Source organism: Anabas testudineus, chromosome 10 (assembly GCF_900324465.2).
Source record: "Anabas testudineus chromosome 10, fAnaTes1.2, whole genome shotgun sequence".
Taxonomy (NCBI): domain Eukaryota; kingdom Metazoa; phylum Chordata; class Actinopteri; order Anabantiformes; family Anabantidae; genus Anabas; species Anabas testudineus.
The window spans coordinates 15,119,691-15,144,170 of NC_046619.1; the positions used below are offsets into that span (position 1 = coordinate 15,119,691).

At 41.9% G+C, this 24,480-nt stretch overlaps 2 protein-coding genes across 5 annotated transcripts in view; one reads left to right on the top strand and one right to left on the bottom strand.

The window, feature by feature from the left end:
• The first annotated feature begins 167 nt into the window (after nt 1–167).
• On the top strand, nt 168–8,802 carry LOC113160944. The gene is made up of 9 exons (XM_026358410.1): nt 168–264; nt 457–563; nt 1,662–1,841; nt 2,173–2,361; nt 3,000–3,176; nt 3,739–3,880; nt 6,095–6,693; nt 7,431–7,572; nt 8,129–8,802. The coding sequence occupies exons 1-9, from the start codon at nt 168–170 to the stop codon at nt 8,800–8,802; spliced, it is 2,307 nt and encodes a 768-aa protein (XP_026214195.1).
• drp2 (dystrophin related protein 2) overlaps nt 8,620–24,480 on the bottom strand; it is a 132,128-nt gene continuing 116,267 nt past the window's right edge. For 3 of the 4 annotated variants that reach the window (XM_026358655.1, XM_026358654.1, XM_026358656.1), the window contains 7 exons: nt 23,448–23,513; nt 18,864–18,929; nt 16,832–16,978; nt 15,071–15,323; nt 13,086–13,203; nt 12,859–12,945; nt 8,620–12,446 (listed from right to left, as the gene is read on the bottom strand). In XM_026358655.1, coding sequence (XP_026214440.1) covers nt 12,427–12,446; nt 12,859–12,945; nt 13,086–13,203; nt 15,071–15,323; nt 16,832–16,978; nt 18,864–18,929; nt 23,448–23,513 — 757 coding nt within the window. In that variant the 3' untranslated portion in view covers nt 8,620–12,426. The remainder of the gene's footprint in view (nt 12,447–12,858; nt 12,946–13,085; nt 13,204–15,070; nt 15,324–16,831; nt 16,979–18,863; nt 18,930–23,447; nt 23,514–24,480) is intronic. The other variant, XM_026358657.1, reaches the window with a different exon arrangement.

Sequence of the window (24,480 nt, forward strand, 5' to 3'; positions counted from 1 at the left end):
AGTTGATCAAAACACTGCCTTCTTCAGGTACTCTTTAAGTAGTTACTCTAGGCTCTAGGTATAAAGGACACAGTCTGGTTTACATGCCGCTAACCAGGACCAGACAGCTGCATTGGTAAACCATCCTTACGTCATTAGACGACAGAATGAGCTTTACTTTTTCGAGAATGATCTGGGTCTGTCTTGTCCGCGTGATTCTGGGCCCGGTGGATATCCCCACCCATCTTGCTCCTTCATGCAGGGATTGCCCCACCAATCGCAGAGGTAGGCAGGGGATTAACTCCTTGGATTAAAGTGGCCACCTCCAAACCCTGCCTAATCCTGCCATCTGTCAGAGAGCAGCCAACCAGCCAAGACTCTCTCCATCGGCTAATTAGGAAGCCAGGAGAACACAGACCTAGAGAGGAGACAAAAACCTCCAAAACAGAATTTTTTTTGAGTCTGGTACTGCTCAAGGCAGAGTCATAATGGAAGAGACATACCTTTTCAACTACACAGGAGTCAGGAAGAAGATTCTGGCTGGAGGCACGGGCCCGCTGCCGCACTTTCCACCTGGGACTAAGGTAGCATAAATCACAGTTAACCTGACAACCTAAATAAAACCTGGATTCTAGCCCAGGACGGTAAAGAGAATAATTTGTTGTATAATTAAAATTGTCATGTAATTAATGTTCCACAGAAAATTGTCTCTTATTAGGTGTGTGTTACATTGCTCACTTCAATTAGATTCTGATGAATAATTCACAAAACGCGGGAATGTATTCTGTATCTGGCTCTCACACACACAGCAAACATTTGGTCGACCAAATTGCAACATGTTTTCTGGCCCCGTGTCTGTGACTGTCTCACGCCACTGATCTGCTGGTCACTGACGATTTCCCTTCTAGTCACATCTAGCCATATGGCACAGTGCCTGGACTCTGTGACAAACCTTTTTCATGACAATCCCAGCATGCATTTCCATTTGCCTACTATTTATCTATGTATGTTCAATCCCTAGTGAGGCGACTCCCAGTTGTTCGCAGTTATCAGAGCATTATATACAACCTGTCAACCATTTTTACATGGAGCCAACATAATTGGCTCCATATAAAAATGATAAGCCTTTGTGTATATAGTTGTCATGCTCACAAACAGATGGAACATGATGAAAACCAGCACGCCTGTGCTACATAAACAGAAGTGACTGAAATATATCACGACTGAAATCCAATTGAAAGTGTGCATGAAAAATGAAGATCTAATAATGAAAGTACAAAGATTATTAGATAGATGAATAGATATAAAACACAGCTACATATTGTCCAAATTACATTAGATTTCATGCATATACTTGTATGTTAATATATTCATTACTCATAAGTAAAATTAAAAAAAAAATCCTACTTGTGCATAACTTAAGAAGTGAGATATTTAGGGTCTATTTGTATTATTTGTGTACCAAATTTGACAATTAATAGGTTATTGAGACACCTACTAAAATACTCTTTTAGCCAGTGTCAAGGGTTTTTCAAGTTGATTACCAACGGAGAAAATTGCAATAAAGTGGAAACCCAGAAACTTTGTAGAGATGTGGCGATGTCCTTCCTGAAAAATACAAAATTTTAAATTTTCTCTTTATTTTGTATTAACTCTCCCCTTCACTCTTCCACCTGTCCAAGCTGGTGTTCCACTTCCAGACGCTCTTAGACAATTTCGAGCGGACAGTCATCGATGACAGTCGACTGGCTGGCAGACCAGCAGAGATATTTGTTGGAAAGATGTTCAAGATGGAAGTCTGGGAGACCCTGCTGACATCCATGAGGGTTGGAGAGGTGGCTGAGTTCTGGTGTGATGCTATTGTGAGTTTAACCCTTTTCAGTTTTCCTGAGCAAGCATGGGAACCTGTCGCTCCTCATTATGAATCAACCTTCTGAAGCTTTTTTACATGTCAGTATTATAAACACAAATAGAGCAATCTTTTTTTAGCAAATGTTAGTGTTTTTCCTTCTGGAGGAAAATGCCATTTGCAAGTATAATTGAGACAGCTTCTCGTGTTTTCCTTGTAGGACTGATTGGCACAGACTAGCAGCACCAGGGGGTTAGCATGATTAAGTGCTTCTATGTCTTGTTGCAGACCCTTTTTGTTGATATTTTAGATTTTTGCTTGTGTTTGATGTGTTAATTTTGCAGCACACAGGGTTGTACCCAATTGTGTCCAAGGGAATGAGGCTGATCGCTCAAGGGAAAGACCCCCTAGAGGGCCAGAGACACATGTGTGGCATGGGAAACCTGTTCCACTATCACTCCACTGGCTTCCCAGAGCTGGATGAGCTAATGAGAACTCCACAACCACTTATATTTATCATGGAGCTGTTGCAGGTGAGCACCACTGACAATGTTATGAATGTCACACTAGATATCGAAAGATATTTTTCATGGTAAACAACTTTTTTTAGGATCTTTATGTAGGATGACAGCAAAAACACCTATTTCTCCTACCCTCTTCCTCATTTGAGACACACCAGTTTCTATCCCGTGACAGAAATGACAAAACTCAAGTCCTCTTCTGCCTAAAACGTTCAGCTTTGAAACAATATACTACCCAGCTTGAAACTCACCAGGAGGTCAAGCAGCGTCAGCAATACATTAACATTTTTTTAGATTCACAATGCTCAGTTCACTGTGCATAAGCAGACAGCTCTTCAGTGAGGGAAGCTGCTATATTTAGGTAAAGTAGACATATCATATTTAAAAAAAAGTATAGGTCCTGCATTCGAAATTCTACTGGAGAAAAGTAAAATGAACAAAATGTGTTTTAAAACTTTTAGTAATGGATATGGTCCCCTGCAACCTGATTGTTTGTAAACCTAATGCACATTGCAAAAGGTTTCGCAAAGGTTTAAATATCGTTCTTGACTAGTACTTACAATTCTTTGTACTGATTAAACATCAATTTGTGCTTCCATTGTTGGACATTTTTCTCATTTAGACGTTTTTTGTTCTGTTGTTCCTTCCAGGTGGGAGACCCCATGTCTTACCACAGAGAGTCGTGGATGATGGAAAAGGATGAGAAGCTGCAGACAGTGCCGGTTCTCCACATGCAGGGCAATGCACTGGTCAAGCAGAGGCAATTCAGAGAAGCTGCCAGCAAGTACAAAGAGGCCGTCCTGCTGCTGAAAACAGTCCAGTCCAGAGTGAGTGGAGGGAAAGAAGGATTAGGGAAGGAAGATAGGATGTAGGGAGGAAATGGGTGATGTGCAGGCTTATTAATTTTGAGGTTTTCTCAGGATTTTAGGTTTTTGGGACATGCAACTCCCGCTCTGTTCCAGTGGGAGATTCCTGTTTTCCTGTTTTGCTTTGCTTCACTGCGTCCCTGATTGCAGGCAGCAAGGTGGGAGGGCTGGCAAGAGGAGAGGAGGAAAGAGAAGGGTGAGCTGTGGGGGGGGGGAGGGGGCTGTCTAGGAGGAGAGAGGCATGTAAGGATGGAGGATTACTGGAAGGAGAACAAGCTGATCATGGGAGGTTTTGATAGGAGAACATGCAGGATTCCTTCTTGGGTGAAAGTGAATTTTGGAAGTTTTAGTCACATTCACGAGTTTGATATCAAAGATTTACAGAGAAGTTAAACCTGTGGGGAAATGTTTGAATCTAATAAATTCACATCCATTATTCAAACATGTGTAGGAGATGCAGCATTGTAAAACTGATCATGTTCTTTTTTTTTCCATCTGTGCACATCTGTGTGTTTGTGTGTAGGAGATGCCTGGTGATATAGATTACATTAACTTGGGTCGAATGATTATCCCCCTGGAGCTGAACTACTGCCAGTGTATGTTGGAGCTGGAGGAGTATTATGAAGTTATAGAGCACACAACCGAACTGCTGGAGAAACACAAAGGTAAAGGCACGATCGGATGGACAGACTGCTCCTGAATACCATTTAATCATTCATTTTAAAAACCCAGAACATTTTTAAACACCTTTAACTTTTCTTCGATTGAACTGAGCACACTTTTCCTTGCGTCAGCCAGCTTACATTCACAGATTAGCATCACTCCTGCAGCTTCACTGGACTAATCCTGTGCAATTAGTCAATTCAACAGTGGGAGGATGTTATTTGCTCACTTTCCCCTAGGAAGCATACTATATGTTTTTATATAGGGAGGTCAAGGCTACTGCTGTGCTCACATTATGGTATTGTAATTTATTTAATTTACGGGCTATACTGCTATATATTACCAAGCAATACTGTGTGATTTTTAGAGGTGCTGGTGGATATTTGTTACCTTTGCACAGAGCAAACCCTGGCTGACCCAGTGTCTGGCAAAACCAAATCATGTCATCCTCTCTCTTTGTTTTTTATGCAAGTTAAACAAACAAGATATTATGTTCATTAGTGAGCTTTATGTTTTTAACGTTCCCACAGAACTGGGCTAGCTTTAAGCTGAACTAAGATAACAGTTTCCAGACAGGCAGAACATGAAAAGCTGCTCAGTAATGAATAAAAGAAGCCTTCACTGAGTGATTTCCACCCCTAGATATGAGCACTGGCAAACAATCCTTTCAAGATCTTGTAAAAAGCTGACAGGTCAGGGTCTGGTGCTTCTGCTGGGGTTGTTACAGTGGCTGTTGCATGTTTCTGCTGTGTATTCAGTGAGAGGGTTTAAGAAGGCTGAGGCTGAGGATATTACGGAGGGTTTTAGAGTTGGAGCAGCACTGGGAATTTTACTGTCATACCCACATACTCATATTATCCCAGAGGAGTGCACATGCTGGCACTGTCTCCTCTTAAGAGTTCCTCACCCAGAGACAGGATCCTCTGGGTGAGACAGGCCTTATTTTACTCTCTGCCCCTCAGCCTAGATTCCCAGCTTTATATTTGTCTTTGTCAATGTGTGTGGCAGCGGGAAGGAGCGTGTGCAGTTGTAAACGTGTGTGTCTGTATGATGTGTGTGTGTGTGTGTGTGTGTGTGTGGGGGGAGGAAGGGTGTAAACTTGCTTGACAGCGGAGACGTGGAAGTGGTGGGCAGGATTGTCTGAGCTCCACTGGCCCAGTTTCAGCAGTCCTCACAAAGCTGCAGCCCTCCTCATAATGCTTCTGAAAATGATCCGTGTCACACTGGCTTTACTCTACCTTTTCTTTGTCTATTATTCAGCTTCTTGTTATTTCCCTCCCTTCCAATAATTCTCCAGCTGTATATTTAACTTCCTGTCTATTCACGTCTGCCTCTTTACCTTGTAATAGAATTCTTCTTTCTATTGTTGTTCCTCATGCCATCAATATCACAGCGTCTTTATGAGTTCCAGTCAGCCACTCTAGCGCTGTTTCATCCCTTACACCCAGTGGGTTTTTTTTGTAAAGGCACCCAGTTAATGCTCACTGCGAAGGATCTGCTTTTGCCAGAGGCAACGAAGAAATCAGTTGGCTGAATGAAGATTTAGTGTAGAGGGGAATTAAATACAGAGGGACTGAGAAATTAAAAATAACTGTAACCAGTTGTAGCTAGCTTAACTTGGACTGCACAGGAGGAAACAGCTGCTCTGCCCAAAGGTAACAAAAAACACCCACCAGCATTTCCTATATCCAACCACACTCAAAAACAAAAAATCTGTATGCAAAAACACAAATTTACTGGGAGTTTTGTGCAGCCAGATGCAGTATCCTCTCATTAGATTGGAAACATCTAATGCATTTTGTACACTTTTCTTATTGCAAATAAAGTAAATAGAAACAAATGTGTAGAGGTGACTATTAATGTTGGGCAGAGCCAGGCGTTCCCAGCATGGCATCTTTACTGCTAACAGTGTGTGCGCTTTTAACTTGCAAGTTGCTTTAGATGAAAGGGTACTATTTCTTTTAGACAAGGGGCCTCAGTGAAGATTAAGGCATAGTTAATGCATTTTTGGTTTCTATTTTTTGTTTTGCACAATTGGTGCTGATAAGAAATGCACACAGTGAGCACACACCCACACATTGCCCTAAATGCAGACAAATCACAACCTTGGCTTCAGCAGGCAGAGCAGGTTTATTATCTAATATCTTTGGGTTACACACCAATAACTCTGTTTTTATTCTTGCTTTGCTCTTATTATTCTGTTGTGTGTTATTCAGACTGTGTGAAGGCCTACTACAAGAGAGCCAAAGCCCACGCTGCTGTGTGGAACGAAAAGGAGGCCCGGAGAGACTTCAACACGGTGGCGCACCTGGACATCACTCTGGCGTCTCTGGTGAATCGAGAGCTGAAGGCACTGTCGGAGCGCATGAAGGAGAAGTACTGGGAGGAGAAGGAGACGTACTGGAACATGCTGGAGAAAAAGGGGGCAACAAATGAAGAGGTGGCGAATGAGAGGGAGGGGGAAGACAAAGGAAAGCAAGGAGACAGTGAAAATGTGACCACAGAGATTAAAGGTGAAGTAGGGGAAGAGAAAGCTACAGAAGAATCTCCACCTAGAGGCAAAGATGGAGGAAATAAAGAAGCCACAGTAAATGTTACACCAGCCGAGGGAGCAGGTAACAAAGAGGAAGCAAGCTCTTCTGAGATCAAGCCCAGTGCTTCGGAAAAAACCGAAGGGAGGGACTGGCAGCAGATGTTACGACTGGTCATGTTGCTGCAGAATGAAGGAAACTTCCTCATTAAAGAAAAACACTTTGAAGAAGCTTCTGCAAAGTTCAAGGAGGCCATAGAATATGTGCACTTCCTTCAGAACACGGTTAGTGGAACTGATTATATAGTGAAGCTGAAACCACGCGCACAAACGATGTGGTCGAACAATGAAATGCAGAACAAAGCCTTTTTGTTGTGATGATTACTGTCCAGATGTGCATCAGGATTCAGTCTGACCGTATTTACAGCCACCAGTTGCATCCATTCAGTGCGATGAATGGTAAAACATACCAGAAAGTAGTTTTACAAAAGGATTGTGGCTCATAAACTATAATCATCTGCCACTGTTTTTTTTTTTTCTTTTTTTTTACTGAAGAGCAGCTGTGGTATAGTAGGTATGCTGGCAAATTGAAGAGTAGAGAAAGAGCACTAAAAATAACAGCTATCCACAGAGATGTCACTGTGACAGTGCTTGCCTGTGCTGCTTTCTCTTTCTTAAACTTCCTCACTTCTACCACACCTCGTCGTCTAACTTCCCCTCTCTTACACACACACACACACACACAACAAACTCCGTCTTCTTGTCAACCCACCCTTTTCCCATCTTGATTTCTCCTCCTCCTATTCTTGCTGTCCTCTACCCTTTGTTTCCCCTCTCCATCATTTTCAACAGCCAATCTTCTTCATCATCCCTGTCAGCCCCGTCCTATGTTCATCTCCTTCTGTTGTCACTTTTTCATTCCGGTTTCATCTTTTCAGCATTTCCCCTGCTGTCTATCACCACCTCCTCCCCCTTCATCATCTCACCTGCCACCTAACCCGGTCTCTTTGTGCACTCACCAGGTGGATCAACAGGGTGAGGACTGGGAGTCGCTGGAGAACGTGCGTCTCCCACTGACTCTCAACCTTAGCCAGTGCATGCTGGAGCTCAAACAATACCAAGACGTGGTGGAGCTCAACACCAAGCTGCTGAAGAAACATAAAGGTAATATATGCTAGTGTGAAGATACTGTTTGATAGGAGTATACATGAACAAGCACAGTTTTTTTAAACTTGAGGTTAAAAATATCAAGATCTGTTGCCAGTACAAATGCGTGGGCCTCAGTGAAGGCCTGCCTTTATGCTGTAACAATTCTTGATCTCTCTGTTTACCAGGGGAATCAAGAAACCAAACATTCACAACCACATTGCTGAATCTCGCTTTCGCTCCCCCGGCACCCACCCATGGACATCAGTCAAAAATGAATTCATTGTTTTCTTTTTGTTTCTGCAATAACTGAATTATTTATGGTTGAGATGTGAAATGGTTGTTCTTATGCTTTTTTCCCCCCCTTTCATTTACTTCTCTCAAACTTTAGCTTTCTACTTGGTCTCTACTGGCGTGCAGTGCAATGTGGTTATTTCGTCCTACCTCTAGTTTTCTTTTAGTGCTTACAGTTTTTCTGTCTTCCAGTTTTATTCTTTTTGACATCCTGTGGGCTTCTGTGGTCTTCACATGTCAATATCTATGCAACTTCACGGTGTTTTCTCATACTCCATAGGTAACTTTAAAGCAGTATACCAGCGTGCACGAGCACATGCTGCTCTGTGCAATGAGGATGAAGCTCGAAGGGACTTGGATATGGTGGAGAAACTAGACCCAAAGTTCAAGCCCTTTGTCTGCCAGGAACTGAAAAGAATGTGTGAGCGCATCCGCACCATGCATGCCCGCCAGAAGAAGACTTATTGGGATACGACACAGGAGAAGTGGGGGCCTGGTGAAGGCAAGGGAAAAAGTGCTGCGAGGAAGAAGAACGTACAATTTCCACAGAAAGCCGCAGAACCCAAAAATGAAACAGATAAGACAGAGAGTCAGATTGAAGAGAAGAACGGCTCCGAGAAAACTGCCCCTGCTGAGACAGAGGAAGGGGACGATGCAGGAACAGAGAAAAATCCAGATGTGAAAGCAGAGCGCAGTAATAATGTGCTGGAGAGCGGAGGAGAGAGTGAAGACGGGTTAGATAATGAAAATACAGAGGGTGCTGTGGTTCAAGGGGACAGGCAGGGTGCACCAGATAATCGAACAACAGATAAAGATAGAAATCCCGCACCGACGAGCACAGGCAAAGATAATGTAGTGTGCAAGAGATCAGTATGTGATAAGGGTGGAAAGAAGGTCAAATGCCAATCAAGTGCAGCACCAGGCGAAACAAGCCAGGGCAACAGTCATGAGTGATAAGACAGGAAGCAGTGGAACTTAATTAGAGCAGAGCAGACCAATGGGTGGAAATTGTCTTGAGCAAAGCCAAAGGCTGTAGGGTAGAGAGACTCATAGAGCTAAACCTGAGAAAGAAAAGCAATATGGATGCAGAGGGTAAACCAGGGGGGAAAGAGACGTGATAAACAACCAAGCCTCGAGTCCCAAAAGGCAATATTGATTCTGCCACCTACAAATCCAAATATAAACACAAGAAGAAAAATTAATATAAACAGCCTGATTTGGCACTTGGCAAGTTTCATTATTCAATTCTCAGAGGGATCGTTGCATGCACATAAAAAGCACAGGCAGACAGAGAGTTTGCCAAATACAAAGTTTTTTATTTTATTTCTGTACACAAAGAGTAGAAAGCAGCCAGTAACCCACTTGTTATTACAGTAAAAAGCCTTTCTTCAGAAAACTTTTTTTTTTTATATACAGATTAAAAACTCCAGAGAAAAGACAGCAAAGAAGTGTTGGGGGCTGGACAATAACAGATAATCGAAAACCAAAAATACATATTCCAAAGATTAATGAGGTATATTAATGGTGATTAAAAAAAAAAACTCAGTTCACCAGTAGGAAATGAGTGTGTATATGTGTGTTAGTGTTGTCAACGCCTTGAGATTAGGTGATTCACTGCCCTGTCATGTACAGTATGACGCAACATGAGTGTCCATGTCCTTGTTATGACCTTAGATACATGATGACAAGTTTGACGTGAAGGCAGGTGAGTGATGATTGGGGCTATTAGCGTGTTGGGCAACTACATGCAGTAACAGAAGTCTGGAAAGCGATAGCAGCGTCCTCTGCGGTCACTCTTGCCTAGTAGAGAGCCTTTTTTTTTTTTTTTTTTCAATCACGCAGCTTCAGTCACGCCACAGGGAGCAGGGTGTCTGTGTGTGAGGAATATGGGGAGAGCCACTATCGGTATAGAAATTTTTTACATCAGACCTCAGATGATCACAGAGTCAGACAGAGATGAGACTCGCTGTGCGGCTCTCCTACAGCTGGATAACCATCAAAGTCAATTTAGACACTAGTGTCAAACAGCAGCAGAGTGAAACAAGGGGATAAACTGTGTATGATGTTATAAGTCTGTCATAAAACCACCAAGTGTATTTGTTTCAATTTGCTTCCACCAAAAATAAACACAACAAGTGTTGACACGCAGCCCTGTGGGGAATGTCTCCCCATCTTTTTTTACTACCACTACCACTGTTACATCATTTTGTGTACCCTCACACAAAAGTATGGAGATACGAGTGTGTGTGTGTGGGGGGGCGCTGATTGTTAATGTGTAATGAGATGTGTGAATACCAATAAATAAATATATTATATCATGATCTGCTTTCTTTTTCCCTCACAAGCTGAGCTGCTGCTCTTTGTTCTGACTCGTGAGAGCTTCAGCAAAACCAAATTCTTACGCGATGCTGATGCAGAGACGGAGTGATCGGATGATAATGACCACGTTCGGCGGTTAAACAGTGGCAGGATTCAAGAAGAGGAGAGTTGTTTGGGAAACAAGGCGCGCCGCTCTCTCTTGCTTCCCTTAAGGCTATTAGCGTTTGTATTATGAATGGCATATCACCTTTCCATCTCGCTAAACCTGTGGAACTGCATCCTTGGGGGCAGTTCCCTAGCAACAGCATCAAAACTAACCGGCAGCAAGTGCTGAGGAGGATGGGTGTCAAATGTAAGAGTTATGTGCCCGTAATGAATGCAGTACATGGGTTTTAAACTCATGCCTATGAGGTCAGACTGTTGTTTTAAGGTTTAGAATGTATTTTCTGTGAGAATGAGGCGGTGTGATTGCTGAGAAACACAGAGCTGCAGCTTATTTGCTTCCAACAACCTCTTGTCCTGCCTGTGTCCTTGATGTGACAGGCACATCAAAGCAAGAAAGAATCTCAAGTTTTTTTTTGTTTTTATTTTGCTTCCCTCCTCCTCCCTCTGTGTCTTGTCATGTTATTATGCCCTCAACATAGGTATTGGTGCTCAAGCAGCATTATCCACATTTGTCCATTGTTCCTGGTTCTTAATTAACCATCACACACTGATACACAACACTCCTGATGCAACCTCCTTCCCTGAATGTATAAACACATACACACACACACAGATTAACTCTAATTTATATGAATTCCATGTTGTTTTAAGGCATTAATTGACTGTGCTATATATCAGAGCGCACCCCAAGACCCTGATAGGATTCAACCACTCATATTTTTGTTAAGCGAAAAGCATTTAAGTGAGGAATGGTAAAGGAAAATGAGGCATACATTGTCAATAGCTACTGTTCTTTTAAAATCTATGTGGATAAAGGATTATTATGGATGAAGTCTGTGTGGGACCACGTAGAAGTGGTGCCTCTTCGTGCCCCCTGTTGTGTCTCGATAAAAAGACAGAGCATCAGCCTGGAAGCACTTTCGCCTGGAGCTCCTTCTCTTTGTCTGCACACAGCAGGAGAACACAAAGGTTCCAGATAGGATGCCTGCGTGTTGATATTTATCAGCAGGCGTTTCTTCAACAAAACTCAATTTCTGTCACAATACAAATTGGCTCAAAACCGAGAGTCTGTCTGAATACCACGAGTCCAGGAGATGAAATGGATCTCCGTTTTCATGAAGTTTGGTGATGCAGCACAGCATATACTCTTGATCATGCAGGGATCCATTTGTGTATTTGTGCACAATGAAGGAAGGGTGCATTAGAAATAGGGAGTATTGATGTAGCAGCATATGTGTGTATGTGTGTGTGCGTGTACAGTGAGTGCAAGTGCTTCTTTATGAGCATAAAAGGGCTCACTCAGAAGAGGCAAGCAATGAGAGCGACAAGCAGTTTGGGGGGATTAGCGGAACACAGTGTGTGCATACAGAGGCGCTGTGCTAGCGGGCACTTTGGCTGTCTTAAATAAATCATAGATTTAAATGATGATGTGTCATTCTCACAAAGTAAATAAGCTCATAGTGGGTGATGTCTACTCCCTGACAATCTGCACCGTGCAGCCGCATAAAATGCAGTTAACTTAGCCCTGATCTAGTTTACACTAGCAGGCTTTAGCACACCACCTCCCATTAAAAAACAAAAATACCCACCATGACAACACATTTAAGGAGAAAACATCCACTGATGATACAGGCATTCTGACAAAACAAGGGGATAACCTTCATATTTCTTTTTGCATTTAAAGTTCTTTTCATTGAAGGTCCAATTTGTGCTGTGGACTGATGTAAAGCTTCACACCTCCAAACAACTACACAGATACTGGTAAGCACAGTGTCTTGGCTGAGCATGTTCCTTCACTGTAGTCTCTCCCTGACCTGCTGTTAACGTTAGTTTCCTTTGGCTCGTTAACGAGGTGTCAGGCTGCGCCACTTAAGTTATCAAGCAGACCCTGGCCAAATGGACATCAGCGAGAGCCTTCTGCAGTTTGCATCAAAAAGGCTTTTAGTGCACAAAGTTCCAGTGGAGGGTTAGCTCGGGGTATCATAGCTACTGCAGTGGTCACAGGGCCTGGTATACCGCGGCCTGATCTCAGCTGCATGGAGCTCCTCTCTCAGCCGTCAGGCTCTCTCTCCGCTCTTCCAGGCCCACTCAGCGTTAGATGTGTGATGTAGTGCCTGTAATCGTGAAATGGATGAAGAGGAAAAAAGCAATTTTAGAAGCGCACACCCACACACCCACACAATACTAATCAAATGTTCTTGGTTATAACTAAGAAGGCTGTTATTATTATAATCCCTTTCTTTGTTCAAGTTCCTGGCTTTGGACTGCCCAGCAAATTGTGTTCTAAATGTGATGGGACAGTGTGTGTGTGTGTGTGTGTGTGTGTGTGACGTTCACACTCTGTCTCTCTGATATCGTCTCTCTCTTTATCTTTCTCTTCCTCGCTGCCATTTAATGTCCCTGTCCCTCTACCTGACTATCGACCCGCAGCAGTACATATTTGCTGTCCTCCCCTGTGGGTGATGGAGCAGCAGAGAGCCGGTGGTACTACGGAGCCAAATAGCTGTACAGCCGAGACGAACTCACCCGGTTCTGAGGGGAAGACGTTTCTCAGCTGCTCAATAACCTCCTGGAGCTGCAGCACCGTGTCATGCTCGTGTTCTATATCATCTCCTGGCACATACACACAGAAAGAAAACGTTACAGCTCTATGAATAGATACAGGTGGACTGGGAGGGGAAGTTGCATCATTTCACATTCAGTGTGCGTGCCTATGTCAAGCCCATATATGAGCCTGGCTGCATATCGCTGACCTGCTGCTTCAGTGTCAGTGGTCTCTCTGCTGGCAGGCTCCCCATGGTGGCACCCTCCAGACACTGGAGAGGAAAGGGTTGATGGTTCTGATCCGTTGGCCTCTGAATCATCTTTGGGCTGTTTTTAGGAAAGACTGATTATCATTTTTCCAAATAATTGCTCGCATCCATCAGCCTTTAGACTTCAGAGTCATTTAGCTCTTCACAAAGTAATGAATATGATGGTTAATGGTACTCAGTGAGCAGTTCTCGAGCAGCATCTCTGAGCATAATTACTTAAAAAAGGGCATATAGTCCATAGCTGGTACACAAAACTACCAGGTTACAGTGATTTGTGCCTTCACAGACAGACCAAAAAGAAAAGAGAGAATTGCAGCATTGTAGAAAACACACTGACTGAGGTAGAGAGAGTCTCAAATCACAATCAAAGATGCATAATGTAACTCTAGGATGTTATATGCAACCTACTTGTCTTTTGTTTTGTTCGCAGCAACACTAGCAATACTCAAGAGATGAATAAGTTCAGTAGCTGCACTGAAACTGGGGTGTCTGCAGAGATTGAGAGGGATTCGTACATACTCCTCCATGGACCAGGGCAGATTATACAGATTTTATTTTATATAGAAAAGTGAAACTGTGATATTGGTCAAGGCAGAATGGGATTATATGACTTTGAATAGTATATATTTTTTACCCAGAAAAAGAGAAGGTGCATGCACCTTCTCTTTTTCTGGAACAATCACTCCTCTGTCACACTCCCTTTCCCCCCTTAGTCTCTATTCTGACTCTTTAACTTGAAGAAGCATCCCGTCCCTGTCTGTCAGTGCCATTCTCCTGTTATTACTCACTTTATTTGCTTTCACTTTACTCAATGACCTGCATGTGCACTTTGCATATGTACTTCTACTGCTAACAATTTACTCTTTCTTTTTATAGTAACCCAGCAAATGTGCATGTCGTGCAATGTCAGCTCCCACTTCCCTATTCATCTCTTTCTTACACCTTTCCTTTAGACTGGAGTAAATCCTTTCATATTAAGCTCCAGAGTATCTTAAGGCTTTCTTAACTCTTTCAACACTGTACCTTCTTGTACTCAGACACATGGTCTTTCTGTCTTACCATATCATATATTCAGATTTCAAAATAGTAATTTCCAGAGCAGCTGTCATTTTGCATATATGTAATACTGTACTGTACATTATTTGACCCATGTGTACTTTAGGAATTTATGGGAAGTGCTATGTTACCCTGTGGGTACGACAACACATAAAAATGTTGAAGACCAATAAATTTGAATGTGCTCTTTATTCAGACTTGAATATTACTGTGCAGTATTTGAGACCCAGATAACATATGAGATTTAGCTTCTCTCCCTTGTTGTTCATTTAGTCTACCTAAGAACAAAGCGTGGAGCAGGCACATTTGTTTTGTTGATGTTGATTTGACTTAATTTGACTTTACATTATTGATCTTCTATGTTACTGTGAAGCACATTTACTGCCATGTAAATAAAATTGGCTTCACTTGACTTTATATTTGCTTTTTTTTACTCATTAAGAATGACACAGTTTCATAAATAATAATTAGAGGAAGATCTTGAGCTAAATATTTGAGTAACTCAGTGGCTAGTTTTGATATATTTTGCGCTACAAAATAAAAGTATAGGAAAAATAACAGAGAAAATAGAGAATGAATGGATGGTAGACTCCCAGTTAATTCCATACAATAAGCTTGAATAACCTTGAGACTGCACTTGCTGAACAAACACTTTGTTTCTATTGTCTTTCTAATTAGTTCCAAATCACATACTGTAGTTATTTCCAGGAATCGGTGAATAAATAATTAGAAAATTATTCATCATTATTATAATTTTTAAGGATGGTTATGTGTATTGTATTTAAAATCTGCAAAGTAAGCAGCTGTAGTGACTACAGCTGTCAAATAAATGTAATCAACTCAACTGAGAACTTCTCTCAGACGTGTACCTGTAGCAGTAGCTCCCTGAGCCTGCGCAGCTGGGACTCCAGCTGTTTGTTGTGGTCTTCCAGGATCTGCATTCTGGTTTCCAAGCGGGTCTTGTGTTGGCGGAGGACCCTCGCCTCGGCCAGGAGCTCCTCGTCCTGCTGCTCTCCCACGGTGGGTGAACCGAGGCCGCCCTCTCCAGCCTCGGTCAGCATGGGAACTGACACCGCCTCTTCGTGCTTCCACTTGAGCCGCCTGTACTCGCCCTGCAGCACCCTGAGGACCCACAGTGGAAGACAGAACAAAAACAGTCAGAACCACAAGTTGGTGGAGCATATAAAATATATACACCACTACAGATATTTGTTTAGCTTCAACCGGACAGAAACAGCAGTGCACCTACATATCTAATAGTCTGTCATGTTTGTGGTGCATGAAAGAGCTAAAGCACTGTTTGATTTTTCAACATGAAATTCAGTCGTTCCGTTCTTTTTTTAATATAAGCTGCAATAAATCAGTTCCTCTTGCCTCTTGTGTGTGACATTAAGGCCATGAATTGATTGTGTGCTGTACTGTGAAGCTTTATTAAAGGTGCTACAATTTATTTGGCTGCTGGTTCAGAACATTCAAATCTATTTATGTGCTGTAACAGTGTTTCTTAATTTACTGACGTCGGCTTTGCTTCCTTAATATCTGGAGTTGCATACACTCATCATGCATGTGTAAAAATAAAAATTTCAAAATTAACCATTTTATGGAAACTGCCCCGATTGCTAATACTTCAAATAAAGAAAATAGTGAGTCAGAGAGATGTATAATATGTTTTTCTTTGCTGCTAATGCTTTTTGGTCAATGGGACCCCTGAGAGGTCTGGAAAAATAAGGGTGTTTAATTCTTGTATTGATTTATTGTTCAGGTATTGTTCATGAACCACCACAGTGGCACAGGAGAAGATATAATCTACACTAAAGCTACCACAGTCATAAATGAGAACAACAAAGCACACTGCAGTACCATAACAGGAGGCATACTGTGTTGAACTGGGTCAAGGTTTCAGACACCCAAAGGGCACGCGTGTGTGTGTGTGTTACTGTGTGTCTGCAAAGGTCACAGCCAAACTGAAGACATGAGAGTAATATTCATATGAATCATAAACTCACATAAAGGTTGCCTCTGGTAACCAATTAAGTGGATAGGAAAATGAATTAGCTTCATTTATGGAAAATATCTGAGCCTCTTAGCTATTAGGACAAAATAAATTCATATTCAAGCATTAGCATCTAAATGTGTTGCAGAGATGCTTGTTTCAGACCAGCAGATGTCTGGACATCATCAAACTGTCAAAGTGAAACATGATTTAGGTCCCAGGTTATCACGTAATTATTTCACAGGCTTGCTTTACTGTCAGTTATGCACAAAGAAAATGTTTCTTGTTAAGGCTGTTTTTGAATGTGAAAAATCTTCACTCTCTGCAGGAGGCATCCTACACTGTAATGTCTACAGCTAAACACACGCATGACGTTGTGTTATTACACTTTCAGGGAGCTCTACTGATGGATGGAAATCACTGCTTAAACTAGAACTGCTGCTGGGAGTTAACCCAAACCTTAATCTAAACCTTAAATACATTTATTACCAAATTAAATTCAACACAGTTACACAAATATTAACCTTGACAGATAATTCATACAAAAAAATGTGCAATAAATGAGGGATGAAATGATTTACTGTGCACCAACTTAATGCACCATGTCGTAAAACATGTTTTTTTCCTGGACACAGACCTGTTCTCATTCTCCAGACGGGCCAGGGTGCGTTGGAGCTGCTCCTTGTCCTGGTGCTCCAGGTGAGCCAGCAGCATGTGCTGTCCGCAGGGTGAGTCATGGTCCAGGGCTGGGCTGGAGTGACGCAGGAGGTACTGATCTTCATCCCTGAGTCCCCCACACAGGAGACAGCACACTGAGCCACCAGCACACAGCCACCAGCAGCACAAAGCAGAGCCAAGAACGGCATTGGAGAGCAGACAGGCCAAAGCGGGGTAAGGCAAGCAGGATGAGGACAGGTATTGCAGAATGAGACACAATAAAATAACACTAGACACAATGGGATGGGTCACTGTGACAGCTGCACCGTGCCAGGTTCGCAGGTTCCAAATGCACTGATACTCGGGTGAGTTTAAATCATTAAATATAGAAGGTGGATCTTAAGCCACAACACAATATATTTCCTAAACAATAAACATTTTACTGATAATACAACCGAAAACATAATGTGCGGATCTATGACGGACCTAAGGCTGTAAAACAATGAATAGCTTAGTAATTATTTTAAAGGACGTATGGCTGTTTGTAAAATGCTATGTTGCACTAATGCTTCAGGCTACAAAGTAAAGTATTTATGAAAGTATTTGCTCTATATGCCTAACTTAATTCAGACAGATCCACCTTGGTTTAGGTAGACCTCTTACACAGAAAGATATCATTTAGGGGTTCCCACTAAACCTTAGATGCACTAGTGTTCTAGGTCTAATTTTTTATGTCCATGGCCTGACATCAAGCAGCAATAGTGAACTCAAAACAATGCATACAGGTGGAGCATGAAGGCTGCACACACAAGCAGCATGGTTCAGGCCAGCAAGCAGTGTGATGCCAGCCAAACAGCAGCTGGAGGCACAGATAGCACAGTAGCACGCACAGAGCCATGCAGCGGGAAAAACAGAAGCACTGACAGACAGGAGGACGGGTTCACAGAATAAAAACAACAAGGTACAAGGGCACAAGAACAGAAAACAACACCACTACACGTAGAAGGAAGTGAAGTGTCATGCATACGACACATTTCCAGGCATAAAATTATGCACAGACACAATTCCAAAAACTCTATGTACATGCACTGATGTACACACTTTTTTGCGACGAAGCTCATTCCGAACAACACGCTAGACACATGCATATGGCAACAAAGACATTAGGAGCAGGCTTGATAAACACAGATGTCAGTAGTAGAAAGTGCTGCAGTGCTGAAAAGTAGTGTAGTCTGAAAGTAGCTTTTAATGCAGTGTCAATCACAGCCTTTTCCCAGACTAGATACATAAAATACATCTGAAAAGAAATAATGAGCACACTTAACAACACACACACACACAGAGACACACACCTGGAGCCCCCAAAGACCAGACATCACTTTACACAGAGCTGCTGGGCATGCAACCTTGACTTTAAAAGCATGATAAAAAAGGAAATCCATCTCAAAGATGAAGGAAACGGTTGACAGCCCACACAGATGTCAACAAAAAAACAAACAAAAAAAAAACACATGGACACACACAAATACAAACACCCATAAACCACACTCTCCACATAACACTTTCTCAGCTTTCCACAATGAGGAGGCTCCTTACTGGCTGCCTCATTCACATCAAACATCTCTATTCCTCTCCCTGTTGTAACTTCGCCACTGCACTGCCACTCAGCCAACTTCTACAAACACACACACACACGCACACACACGCCTCTCATTCCTGAGCAGCGGCTTGTGTATCTGCCCACAGCCACAGACTTTAATCACAGCAGGCGTGTGCATGATGAAAGGGAACTGTGTGCACGCTGCTTGCTGTGGGTCATTTTCATTATGTGGTTATTATTTAAGTGATTACCCAGTCTCTCCTTAACAGCTGAACACACATGTAGAGCACATAGATAAACACAGAAGCAATCAATGTATCAAGAGCAAAAAGCGTACACACATAACACACACATAATTCCTGTTGTGGATGTAATGAGGGGGTTTGTAGTGTGGGGGTGGAAGTATACTCACAGACTTTCATCAGGAGACAGGCTATCTGTGAAGAATGAGCAATTCTGGCTCTCCATTTCTGCCAGTCTATATAAACACACACACACACACACAGCAACACAGGTTGCATGTGACACCCACACATACGTATACAAACAGATAGACAAGGAAGAAATACAGGAGAATGGATGAGTCAAATGCAAGGGAAAAAAAAGCAGACTGATTAGCATACACTTGGAAAGTAGACATGATAAAAACAACTGATCAGTGCAGTTTAGCTTTTAAGTGGTATGTGTAAGACCTCTGGCCTTTTAGTATTATGGACTGCAACAAACATCTGACTGACAAGACTGCAGAGTGGCAAAAATTCAACTTGCCACAGATCACAGGCTATAAAAATGTCCACGAGGACGGTATAAAAAAACCCTGATGAAATACAGTATGCTGTCTACCAGCATGCTTTAGAAATGTGTTGCAGCCCAGCACCATGGACAGAAAAGCATGTGTCAGTGTGAGAAGGCAGGAAGTGAGCTGCCATGCAGTTTTTCAGGACCAAGGACAGTGCTCCTAGTTCTGCATTATGTCCCGCTGACTGCCAGCGGACAGCTGCACTGTACATGCTGCTTTGTAAACTGTTGTACATAAACAACGTGCTGTGTTAAAGAAAGAAATTTACCGTGTTAAAAAATACACTGCGCTTACTCTGTCTTTGTGTCTGGCGGCACAAGTAAAATCACAGCTTGAACACCGCTGTGTAAAAAGACGTGGTCAAAATAAACAAACTAAAAAAAGAGACTGAAATTAGATACAACTTGTAGAAATTAGACAAATCAAGTAGATGTCTTTTAAAGTTACAGTTGTTTTTGCATCTAGTTTCCTCGTGTTTCCTCATTTGTTTCCTTACTGAGCTGCACTACACACACAAAAAGGAGAAATAGGAAAAAGGAATTGATTCAGTCTGGTGAAGCTTTAAATTAGCTTCATCTAAACCTCAGAATGCAGTTTTACACCAAATGAGGACTGTGAACATTTACCCTATTCAATTACATTAAACCTGCATTAAGCAGGTCCTCTCAGGGATAGTGTGGAAAGGAAAATAAACTGGTAAATAATAAAATAAATAAAATGTAAACCTATAAAATGTACAGATAGTAGTACTAGTGGTCACTCATTCACTCTACTCCCACTTTACAAAATTATTTAATGCTTCTTATAATCAATTTTCTTTATTAGAGTTGCGATCTTTGTCAGAACTTTGAGGTGTGCAGCTACAAGCGTTGGTCTTTCATGGCCAATACGCCGACTACTAATAATCTCTCATAATACACTGTATAATAAACTGTCTGCTGACTCCCTGCCTGCCTCCTCTAACACAACACAGCCATCATCCTTCTGCTTTCTTTTCTTTGTGGATCTTCAAGCACCATTACCAACAATAGCTTCAACAGTCTACAACACAACCACAAAACATACTTTAACACTACTACTCTATTTTGTGGCTGAAAACTCTTCACTCCATCACTATCATCTTTGCCTTCTCCACCTGTAGTACTTCCACAGGTCATTCCTGAATGGACCATCCATACATAGGCATCCACGATCTAAAAGGTTGTGGATTGTAAAGAAGTAAGTAGTAGGTGGGATGAAAGTGGGTACCGCTCAAACTGACAACTACAAACTGTGGCAATCAACCACAAATCATGCTAATGTTACATTTCAGTGTGATGATCGCACTGTGGCTTTTTCCTTGAATTATAGTAATTATCAGCACACTGAATCAGCTCAACGCTGGGAATGTGTAGTGAGACCTGTGGCTGTTCTCATACCTTGATACACATATGTGCTGCATGAAATATATACACAAACACACTGCGTACCATGCAGCAGCATCTTTCGCAGAATGTCATCCGCTAAGGGTGTGAGGAATCGAAGGAGGGGGAAGAGGGAAGAGTGATGTAGAGGTTGTCAGGGACATGCACATTACACTCTATTTCTCTCCAGCATCCAGTGAGACCATTGAAGACTGAGAAATTTAGGATTTATCCATGTCCTGTTAAAGGAAGCCCAGCCTGTGAACCTGACCACTCGTAATTCAATCTGCAACACTATTCATCAGAAAGCCTCCACAAGCCCAGGGCCTCAGACAGGGGCAAGAGCAAATGAGAAATGAAGGGGCAAAAACGTAATAGGAAATGCTCTGTGGGTGTATTGTGCATACATGTGCATTTAGCTGCCTGCGTGAAAGTAAATGAACATGAGAGGAAATGAGAAACAATAGAGAGTGGGGCTAAGAACCAGACTTCTAAGAGGTTTTCTATTATCTTCTTCTCATCAATCTGTAAGATGTCGAAACAGAGCTGATGATGAAAGGAATGAACTCTAGCTTGGCATCGATGCGTGGGGAGGACCAAGGAGATAAAGAGGGAGAAAAACAAAGGAAGAAACAGATACAATCTCTGTGTTTGACATGACTACAAATCTACAAAGTCTTCCCAACCCAAGAGCATCAGGCTACTGGAAACTACATTATTTCCATGGATAAACACATATACCCTACAATGACTGAGGGGCACTTTGACCTAAATGTGCGCACACACGTTTGTTTTGCACATAATTGTCACAACTAAATGCCTAATCCTAAACTTTAGCCTAACCCTAACAATAACATAATCCTAACCTTAACCCTAAAAGCTGGTCCATCCATCCATCCCTACATAATCCTAACAGCTTTTCTCATTAAAGGTCACGGGAGTGCTGGATCTCAGCTGTTGCTTGGCTGATATACTGAAACAGTTTTGCAAAAATACACACAAGAATATAGACATGCACACACACACACACACACACACACACACACACACACACACACACACACACACACACACACAGACGGCTACACATTGTTTAATATGTCACCCCTGGCAAGGAATTTCACACACTGACCTGCCAGTGGTGACATCCAGTATTTTAATATGGTTTTGACTTTCCATTAATGTTCAAAGTGAGCAGCGACTTGTGATGAAAGCGTGAAATGAATTCAAATAAGAATTGTGATTTTTCCCTTTATATCCTGTATTAATTGACAGGTAGAGAGTCGGGAAAGAAAAGAAAGAACTGAAAAGACGATTGAAGTCAATTCTGCACAGTGTCAGAGTACAGAGAAAATAGTCACCAGTGCCATTATAAGGGCTGTCTACTCCCATTATGATGGTGCTCAGATCATGCTGGAAACAAGGAGGAGTGTGTTCACATTGTTCTCTGTGTGTGATTTTATGGCTGCCAGCTCACGGCCAGGTAAAACTGGTCAATTAAATACACATGGTTAGGGAGAAAAAAAATAAAAACAATACTATATACTGGCAAAAGCATTACATAGCCCTTCTGTAAAACAAAGAGAATTGCATCTTATCCTTTTGCCTTTTATTCACCTATTCATACTCACACACTGACAGCAACACACTACTATGCAACACATTTGACTAATCATCAGTGGCAGCTGGGATTTGATATGACAGCAGAAACCAGGGACTGAACCGCAAACTTTGTGATAAGTGGCTGCTCCCATCGGCAGCAATTCAACACAGCCAATTATAGAAACTCGACAGTGATATGATTTAACGTAAGGCTTTTTTTTGTTGGAGCAAGCAGGTAAACACCTGCTTTTGTGCAACAAAACTATGAAGATATCCATTAAATAGGGGAGACATTCTCTTTTATAACTAATGTTATGTAAATGTTAGTCACTTAATTAAAATTCTGCAATTTAGTCAATTAAATCGATCAATATTTAATTGTAAAAAAAAATATATATATTAAGAATGTGAAAGAAAGAAAAGGATTTAATAAATGACAGAAATAAATACAATACATGGGTGGGAGACAGAAGAAATGGCAAATAGCAGACAGAAGAGAAGGAAAAAAGGAAGCGATAAGAGGGGTAAGGACAATTGTGCCTGCTCTCTTGTTGGTGTGTGTGTGTGTGTCTCCCCCCCCTGTTTTGGCAGGGTGTGCAGAGTCAGTAATACACATTGGTACACACACACACACTGTACACACTCTGCAGGCTCTCTGGAAGGCGATGTGTGTGTCCAGCTCTGCAGCACTGTGGGCAGAGCTGCCAGAAGTGTGGGAGTTTAGTCCTGTGCCCTGTTTATAACTTGTCTAACAGACACTAATCTACACTGACAGCTCCCAGGTGACCAATGGGCTCACTGCCCTAGCAAGTGACAAGCCGCTAGGCACACTGAACCCTACTGACCTCCACACACACACGCGCACACACACACACACACACACACACACTGCTCGGCTTGTATGAGCCAGCATGTCTTTGTGTAGAGAATAAAGACTGACGGAAACTGCTGGGCAGTACAGTCTCTACCCTAGCAGGAGTACAGTGCACAACACAGCCAAATCAATACTTCAATCAGTGTGTGGCGAAGGCTAAAAGGTGAGGGAGCAGACGAAGCAAAGGAGGAGAAGAGGTGGAAGCAGGGTTGGAGTCAATATAATAAAGAAGGGAGTTGATTTGGAAAGCACAGAATTTAGGAGGGAGAGACGTGTTGTAATTGTTTGATATAAAGCCCAGTATAGTGAGACACGTACCTGCTGGCATAATGTTCAATCCTGCTGTGTGTGTCTGCATGGGGCAACTTGGGTGAGGAGCACGGCCTGGAAAACAACAGAAGCCAACGTGAATAGATGACCAAGGCATTATCACACGCTGCAAATGTTTAGTTCCAGAAAAGACAGATAGAATAGATAGATAGAAGAATACTGTACTTCAGTATTTTCATGGATTTTTTAGTTATTAGTACTTTGTAGTTCAAGATTGTTCCCTGAAAACCTGAGATGATAAAAAAATATATGTATGCTTTTTTTGGCTAATGATACTTGCCAATGCCAAGTATTACCTACCCAGTACCCAGTTTGTGTTCAGACAGGTGCTGTGGGAATTTTGGAGGTACTGCAACTGCATTTAAAGTAATCAGTGAAGTGACTTGATGTAAAGATGCACCTGATCACTTAAACATGTTTTAATAATTCAAAAATATAATATATATATAAAATACTGAGACGGAGGAAGCAACAGAAAATACTGGAGTCCAGAAAAAAGCCGGACAGTTGCATACAATAAACACAATTAGTCCTTTCATACTAACAAAAACGAGACGATGAAAGATGAACATTTATTTTACTTTCTGTGTTTACCACGTTACATTTCTTTATATCTTTATATGTGTGGTTGGGAACCAATGTCCTGTACATTTTAACAAGACACATACAGTATATTCATCCTACTGTTATGAGGTTCTGAATCCAAGACTGCTTGTTTTAATAGAATATTTTTTATAACTCTATTGCTACATCTATTGAAAACAAGGTCCAGAATACTTCTCGTGTAATGTTTAGGGTTATAAAAGGCGACCCAAATAATGACACAATCAGCCAAAACATGAACTCATAATCATACTAAATCTTTCTTGGTACTGCCATAGCCCCAAGTGATGTTGCTTGATGATCTCATGGATTTTAATCTCATCTTTCTTTTTCCCCTTTGGGTGAGACCCGCTCATCTGAACAAGAGAGCCAGACCCAAACTGAGATCATAGGAATAACATTATGTTAATTCTGAACA